The sequence below is a fragment of the Oncorhynchus mykiss genome, chromosome 6 (assembly GCF_057628025.1).
Source record: "Oncorhynchus mykiss isolate SJ-2025 chromosome 6, ASM5762802v1, whole genome shotgun sequence".
Lineage (NCBI taxonomy): Eukaryota > Metazoa > Chordata > Actinopteri > Salmoniformes > Salmonidae > Oncorhynchus > Oncorhynchus mykiss.
The window spans coordinates 37,061,029-37,069,754 of record NC_143027.1 but is presented as its reverse complement, the minus strand read 5'-3'; the positions used below and the strand labels follow the sequence as shown (position 1 = coordinate 37,069,754).

Here is an 8,726-nt window from a genome sequence, read left to right as displayed (position 1 = left end):
ATTCACATCTTGACTGACATTCAGACTATTGCACACCATGTGGACTGGATTTCAGACGTCATGGAGAAGAGAAGTTTCAGGTGCAGGTGAAATGTTTAATAAAACAACAAAACCAGTAACGAGACAATTCCTTAAGGCTACACACCGGTAAACAAGAACAATACCACCTGGTGAGAAAACAAGGGAGTTACATATAAAGGGGAGGAAATGATGAAGGGAATGAAGTCCAGGAGAAGAAGTCAGTAACATTTTATAAAAAAGTATAGTATTTCATAATGTAGCACTGTGATTTTTAAAAATATTTTTTTAAACTAGGCAAGTCAGTAAAAACACATTCTTATTTACAATGACGGCCTAGGAACAGTGGGTTCACTGCCTTGTTCAGAGGCAGAACGACAGATTTTTACCTTGTCAGCTCGGGGGTTTGAACTTGCAACCTTCCGGTTACTTAGTCTACACTATGCTTGGCGGGGAAAATAGGGTTGGAGTGTTCTTGTGCTTTGCTCTTGTCCTGACCGCTGCCCTGATCTATAATGGAATTACTGTGTTTTCGTCCTTCCAAGGAAAGCACCAAATTATATTTGAATAGGTCATCATTATATTGTGTGCTTGGTTACTGGCCCAAGGCGCTAACCACTAGTCTACCTGCCGCCTCAAGATGACTTGATAACCTGGCGTACACTGTCAAGTGCTGAAAGTTCAATCACCTGTTATCTCCTGTGAGAAACCCCCTAGATTCCCAAACAGGTATGCCGGATGTGCAATCAGAAGTCTGCGACTGCGTAGGCAGGCCCCAAGGTGCCAATATCCCTGCTTCAGATTCAGGCTTGTAGAGGTCATTTCAAGCATGAGACATGTCTAGGATTGCATTACTGGTAACTTCCGAAGCTACCGGTAAACTACCAGAACTTGGTAACTTTCAAGTTTTTAAAAATTCGATCACATGAAATCTAGTGGCCTTATTGGGTACATCAGATTATCACAGGTGTCTGTAATTATCTCTGGCCCTCCATGTGGTCATATAAAATTATAAAATAAGATGATTTTAAAATAAACAATATAATGACAAAGCTAAAATCTTTATCTGAAGTCAGGTCTATGACATGAATTGCTTTACTCCCATAAAATTATCACATGCTTTGAGTTTGAATGGAACACATTGACTAGACAGATAACCCTGTTCCAGAGAGGGGCCCCACGCAAGATGCTTATGTGAAACCATCTGACTCCAGCATGGTATCATACACTAGACGTAACATAGTAAATGAAAATACAGGACACTGAAATTAGTATATGCTACGTTTGGTATGGTTACATAAGACAGAAGGTTACTTAATAAGGCAAAAACTAAAGGAGGGTAGTTGGTCAGGGTGGATGAGTGGGCGTGTAACCTGAATGTCTAGCAAACCAACACTTGCATGTTTGAATCTCATCACGGACAACATTAGCATTTTTATTAATTAGCAATGACTTACTACCGTTTAGCTACTTTGCAACTACTTAGCATGTTAGCTAACCTTAACCCCTAGCCTAGCTAATGTTAGCCACCTAGCTAACGTTAGCCATAAAAAATAGAATTCGTAACATATCACACTAAATGGAGGGAGGTAGATTTACTATGTTACCTACCCCTAACTATCATACAAAATGGATGATGGAGATCCACAAGTTAATGCATGCCATATGAAATGTAACATACTGTATCATACTAAATGGAGGGGGACAGATTTACATTTACTATGTTACCTATAGTCTATGAGACCAGGCTGTGCTGTTGACTTGTATAAATTGGAATGTGATTTTTTTTTTTTACAATTTACTGCTTCTGTGGCTCCATTACCCTCCCACCAAACGACAGCCAATCGTGTTCTGTCAACCATTGTGGAAGAGAAAATAAGTATTTAATTAGGCACTCGAGCATAAACTAAATGCGTACCGTCAGCTGGAGAGAGTGAATTGAAGAAACTTCATCATGGACTACGTTATTACAAAGTAGTAGCCAACACACTTGGATAAATGCGGAGAACACTTCATGATGGTATTATGAATATTAGTACTTTTCTAAAACATGGGAACCCAGATGGACTGCTGCTCCAGCCGCTTTGGGATGATCTGCGAGCACAACGGGAGTTCCTCACGTCACCTTTCCTGCCCGCATGCTACGCTTTCCTCATCCACCTTCTCCTCTGCGCACCTTTTCTAGCCTTTGAAGCGCTGGGATGTTTCTGGCCACGGATAAATCTCTACAGGATCTCGAGGACCGCTGAACCGTTGCTGTTGTGTTTGCAGCGATGGGTTGGCTGCTGTTGGAGGATTTTTCAGAAATACCTGACAACTGTTCTCCCAGCCACCGCGCTTTATCAAAGAGTTAGGATTCCAAGATTTCCCGAACTCGCGCCATCATGCAGCCTGCTCATTGGGGAGGTTATCACGTGCCTACTTTTATTTGATGCGCTGTTCTTTATATGGCATTATTCCATGCATCGGTAAGCTTGAACCAGGATCTGGGTTTACAGTACAGGAGGTTGGTGGCACATTCATTTGGGAGGACTGGCTCGTGGTAATGGCTCGAGTGGAATAAATGGAATGGTATCAAACACATGGTTTCCATGTGTTTGATGTTTCCATGTGTTTGATGCCATTCCATTTACTCAGTTCCAGCCATTAGTATTAGCCGTTCTCCCCTCAGCAGCCTCCACTGGACTCAGGAGACATTGAATGTGAAGATTCACCAGCTTTTCAAGCTGAATACTGTCATAATACATTCGGTAATTAGAAAAGGATGTCGTTTTGCTGAACAACTATCGTCATTACTGCAGTTACAGCCAGTAGGCCTATGTACTTCCTAAAAAGGTCTAAATAAAAAGTCACATATGCAACTGATTTAAAATGCATTGTCTGGAAAGTTAAAGGTGAAATATATATATATATGTATATTTTTTTTAGTATTGTTTTTGACCAAGTGTACATGCGCCAAACCTCTTCTGCACCTGTAATATTGGTAATATAATTAAAATACACTAAATGTCCCAAACAGTCATTCTGATTCCCATGTAAAATAGCCTTTTGAGTGTCTAAAATATCACCCACAATATGTGTTTGGATGGAAATGCTATATATATATATATATGTTGTTATTTAAGTACTTTTTCTCTCGTGGCTAACTACCAGTCAGTTTGAAAAGACAGGCTGAGTGGGCGGGGAGCTTATACTCATGGCTTCGCCTTGACTGACAGCTTTTTGAAATGTTTATGTCAAGTAACTTGGATGCGGTATTGCATTAAAATCATCTCAATCAAATTTGGTAATACGCAAACCAAGTCAAACAACATTAAAATAGCATTAATAACCACGTTTCCATCAACAGTTTTTATGCAAATAAAGTCATACCGTAAAAAAATATATTAAAAAATCACGACAGCTGTGATTGAAACGGGTAGTTTCAGTACAATTTTGTAAATGCCGACAGATCATTTGTTCGTTCGACATGGTGGGATCTTTTTGTGTCTGTAAAATTAATAATGCGAGAAATGGTGGTGGCAACACCTTTATGTACAAATATTGATATAATAACCATCATATCGAAGTAAACTTGGAGTCACATGATGATATAATGTGTGGTCCTCCCACTATGATTTGGGAACCATACAGTTTATTAGGCTACAGATGAAAAAAGTTATGAGTTATGTAGTAGTGAAACCGTGAAAAGCTTACTTATGAGCCCCTAACCAACAGTGCAGTTTAAAAAAAATATGGATAAGAATAAGAGATAAAAGTAACAAGTAATTAAAGAGCAGCAGCAAAAAATAACAATATATACAGGGGGATGCCGGTACAGAGTCAATGTGGGGCACCGGTTAGTTGAGGTAGTATGTACAGTTGAAGTCAGAAGTTTACATACACCTTAGCCAAATACATTTCAACTCACTTTTTCACCATTCCTGACATGTATTCCTAGTAAAAAGCCCCTGTCTTAGGTAAGTTAGGTTCACCACTTTACTTTAAGAATGTGAAATGTCAGAATAATAGTTGAGAGAATGATTTATTTCAGCTTTTATTTCATTCGTCACATTCCCAGTGGGTCAGAAGTTTACATACACTCAATTAGAATTTGGTAGCATTGCCTTTAAATTGTTTAATTTGGGTCAAACATTTCAGGTAGCCTTCCGCAAGCTTCCCACAATAAGTTGGGTGAATTTTGGCCCATTCCTCCTGACAGAGCTGGTGTGACTGAGTCAGGTTTGTAGGCCTCCTTGCTCGCACACGCTTTTTCAGTTCTGCCCATAAATTTCCTATAGGATTGAGGTCAGGGCTTTCTAATGGCCACTCCAATACCTTGACTTTGTTGTCCTTAAGCCATTTTGCCACAACTTTGGAAGTATGCTTGGGGTCATTATCCATTTGGAAGACCCATTTGCGACCAAGCTTTAACTTCCTGACTGATGTCTTGAGATGTTGCTTCAATATATAAACATAATTTTCTTTAGTCGTGATGCCGTCTATTTTGTGAAGTGCACCAGTCCCTCCTGCAGCAAAGCACCCCCACAACATAATGCTGCCACCCCCGTGCTTCACGGTTTGGATGGTGTTCTTCTGCTTCCAAGCCTCCCCTTTTCCTCCAAACATAACGATGGTCATTATGGCCAAACAGTTATATTTTTGTTTCATCAGACCAGAGGACATTTCTCCAAAAAGTACAATCTTTGTCCCCAGTTGCAAACCGTAGTCTGGCTTTTTTATGGCAGTTTTGGAGCAGTGGCTTCTTCCTTGCTGAGCGGCCTTTCAGGTTATGTCGATATATGACTCGTTTCACTGTGGATATAAAAACTTTTGTACCTCTTTCCTCCAGCATCTTCACAAGGTCCTTTGCTGTTGTTCTGGGATTGATTGCACTTTTCGCACCAAAGTACGTACATCTCTAGGAGACAGAACGCGTATCCTTCCTGAGCGGTATGACGGCTGCGTGGACCCATGGTGTTTATACTTGCGTACTATTGTTTGTACAGAGGAACGTGGTACCTTCAGGCGTTTGGAAATGTCTCCCAAGGATGAACCAGACTTGTGGAAGTCTACAATTATTTTCTGATGTCTTGGCTGATTTCTTTTGATTTTCCCATGATGTCAAGCAAAGAGGCACTGAGTTGGAAGGTAGGCCTTGAAATACATCCACAGGTACACCTCCAATTGACTCAAATGATACCAATTAGCCTATCAGAAGCTTCTAAAGCTATGACATATTTTCTGGAATTTTCCAAGCTGTTTAAAGGCACAGTCAACTTAGTGTATGTAAACTTCTGACCCACTGGAATTGTGATACAGTGCATTCTAAGTGAAATAATCTGTCTGTAAACAATTGCTGGAAAAATAACTTGTCATGCACAAAGTAGATGTCCTAACCGACTTGCCAAAACTATAGTTTGTTAACAATAAATTTTTGGAGTGGTTGAAAAACGAGTTTTAATGACTCCAACCTAAGTGTATGTAAACTTCCGACTTCAACTGTACATGTAGGTAGAGTTATTAAAGTGACTATGCATAGATGACAACAGAGAGTGGCAGTGGTGTGGAGAGGGGAGGGGGGCAATACAAATAGTCTGGGTAGCCATTTGACTAGATGTTCAGGAGTCTTATAGCTTCGGGGTAGAAGCTGTTTAGAAGCCTCTTGAACCTAGACTTGGCGCTCCGGTACCGCTTGCCGTGCGGTAGCAGAGAGAACAGTCTATGACTAGGGTGGCTGGGGTCTTTGACACATTTTAGGGCCTTCCTCTGACACTGCCTGGTATCGAGGGTCCTTTTCTGGTGACATGATGATCGATGCTTGACTGCAGTTTGACAAATACAAATATTCTCTTATCTATAATAATCTCATCATGTAGACTAGTCTACCAGCATAGCGTACCTTCACTGTATTGGTGAGCTCTTGTCTAGTGCACACGTGCCAAGACCAGAATAGGCAAATTTGCAATTCAACGAAACAGTTTTTGTGATACAACTATCGGTGGAGTTGAAAATGCAATGGAAACACTGAACTTTTAGATTTTTATTAAGTACAACGGAAACTTAAGCGAAAATAAAATGTTGTGTGCACTACATCATCACGCACTGATTTTTATCTGCAGTCAGTTGAGTGGAAACACTCCAAGTTTCTCAACAACAAATTAAATCGGACCGTTCTATAACATGCTATTTACATGGGAAATAGAGATTATATTGTAAAAAAAAGCTAAATTCTCCTTTACCTCGGACGACCCTCATGTAGAGAGTCTAGAAGGACCACATAAGGTTTGTCCCTGACTGCCTACCAAACACATAAGTTCTGTCTGTATGGTCCCCAGGGTTCCCTGGCTGTATCGGAGGGTCCACCAGACTCATCACCAGAACCGGATCACCTTCGCCCTGACTGCCCAGGACGCCAGCCCGGCTGAGCTACTCTCCCTGCAGATGCTGGCCCTGAGCAGTGCCTGGGTGGTGGGCTGCCACCCTCTGAGTGAGGCCCTGTTCCACCTCCTCAACACCTGGCTGGCCATAGAGGACCACTGTGGCTACGACCTGCCCTGGGCTATCCATAGACTACTGCCCTGCTTCGGAGGGGCCCCCTTCCACCAGGCACACCACCACATCTACAGGGGGAACTATGCCCCCTACTTCAGGCACTGGGACTGGCTCTGTGGGACCTACCTGGGGGTAAGGGATGAGGCTGGGAGTAAACATGGAGGGAGGACAATCAGGAGAAGGAGAAGAAAGAAGAGCCTTGGATCTGTCTGTGTGTGCGCACAAGCTTGCATGTGTTAAAATGAATGTAATCTATGAAGCAAACAAAGAACTGACATCTTAGGTAGCATCATTAGTACAGTGAGTACAGGCTAACACATGGGTTATGTGTACTTGTGTTTGTAAATTACAGGTGGTTATGTTGACTCAAATGGAATATTTTGACAAGCATTAGATATGAAGAGACAATGCTGGTCATTTGGCTAAATGTGAAAATAAAGGACAGCCGCACACTCTAGGAGCTCAGATGCAAAAATGTAATGTCCAACGTTTTGACAGACAAGCTGTCTTCATCAGGGTATAATGACAAACACTGCGGGATGACTAGTTTATATAGTGTCAAAAGACACATGCAGGTGTCATGGCTTGTGAAAGTATTGTGTATTGTGAAACATATGTGATTAAACATGAAACTTTTTGTGAAAAGATGTAATGTGATGTTACAGTTCTAAACGAGAAAATACGGGTTTTCATGTCAAGTTAACAAAATCATTGGTCACGCCCACGTGAGCATAGACATTAATTCGGTGTCATGGAACCGCCCCTTCTTCCACAGAGTATAAAACCCACTTCCTACAAAATCTACATTAAGTCAGAGAACGCCGGGACAGAGTCCCCACGTTGGAATGGCTACAATTCTATAGATCATTAGACCATACAGCTGTAGTTTATGGCTACACGATTGGAAATGGTTAAACTCTGAGACTATCAATCACTACAGAATAAGAGCAAATCTTAGACACATACAGTGCCTTGCGAAAGTATTCGGCCCCCTTGAACTTTGCGACCTTTTGCCACATTTCAGGCTTCAAACATAAAGATATAAAACTGTATTTTTTTGTGAAGAATCAACAACAAGTGGGACACAATCATGAAGTGGAACGACATTTATTGGATATTTCAAACTTTTTTAACAAATCAAAAACTGAAAAATTGGGCGTGCAAAATTATTCAGCCCCTTTACTTTCAGTGCAGCAAACTCTCTCCAGAAGTTCAGTGAGGATCTCTGAATGATCCAATGTTGACCTAAATGACTAATGATGATAAATACAATCCACCTGTGTGTAATCAAGTCTCCGTATAAATGCACCTGCACTGTGATAGTCTCAGAGGTCCATTAAAAGCGCAGAGAGCATCATGAAGACAAGGAACACACCAGGCAAGTCCGAGATACTGTTGTGAAGAAGTTTAAAGCCGGATTTGGATACAAAAAGATTTCCCAAGCTTTAAACATCCCAAGGAGCACTGTGCAAGCGATAATATTGAAATGGAAGGAGTATCAGACCACTGCAAATCTACCAAGACCTGGCCGTCCCTCTAAACTTTCAGCTCATACAAGGAGAAGACTGATCCGAGATGCAGCCAAGAGGCCCATGATCACTCTGGATGAACTGCAGAGATCTACAGCTGAGGTGGGAGACTCTGTCCATAGGACAACAATCAGTCGTATATTGCACAAATCTGGCCTTTATGGAAGAGTGGCAAGAAGAAAGCCATTTCTTAAAGATATCCATAAAAAGTGTCGTTTAAAGTTTGCCACAAGCCACCTGGGAGACACACCAAACATGTGGAAGAAGGTGCTCTGGTCAGATGAAACCAAAAGTGAACTTTTTGGCAACAATGCAAAACGTTATGTTTGGCGTAAAAGCAACACAGCTGAACACACCATCCCCACTGTCAAACATGGTGGTGGCAGCATCATGGTTTGGGCCTGCTTTTCTTCAGCAGGGACAGGGAAGATGGTTAAAATTGATGGGAAGATGGATGGAGCCAAATACAGGACCATTCTGGAAGAAAACCTGATGGAGTCTGCAAAAGACCTGAGACTGGGACGGAGATTTGTCTTCCAACAAGACAATGATCCAAAACATAAAGCAAAATCTACAATGGAATGGTTCAAAAATAAACATATCCAGGTGTTAGAATGGCCAAGTCAAAGTCCAGACCTGAATCCA

General features: G+C 41.4%; 1 protein-coding gene across 1 annotated transcript; it reads left to right on the top strand.

The window, feature by feature from the left end:
• Window positions 1-80: 80 nt before the first annotated feature.
• Window positions 81-7,007, top strand: LOC110525871 (cholesterol 25-hydroxylase-like protein). Its single transcript, XM_021606343.3, has 2 exons — window positions 81-2,486; window positions 6,336-7,007. Exons 1-2 carry the CDS (start codon window positions 2,017-2,019, stop codon window positions 6,790-6,792), a joined length of 927 nt encoding a protein of 308 aa, XP_021462018.2. The 5' UTR covers window positions 81-2,016; the 3' UTR covers window positions 6,793-7,007.
• Window positions 7,008-8,726: the final 1,719 nt, after the last annotated feature.

Bases quoted from the DNA above. Each gene is read 5' to 3' on its own strand.
- LOC110525871 (XM_021606343.3), top strand. From the start codon at position 2,017: ATGCGGAGAACACTTCATGATGGTATTATGAATATTAGTACTTTTCTA. The intron at 2,487-6,335 runs GTAAGCTTGAAC...TATGGTCCCCAG, and splicing joins TGGCATTATTCCATGCATCG to GGTTCCCTGGCTGTATCGGA.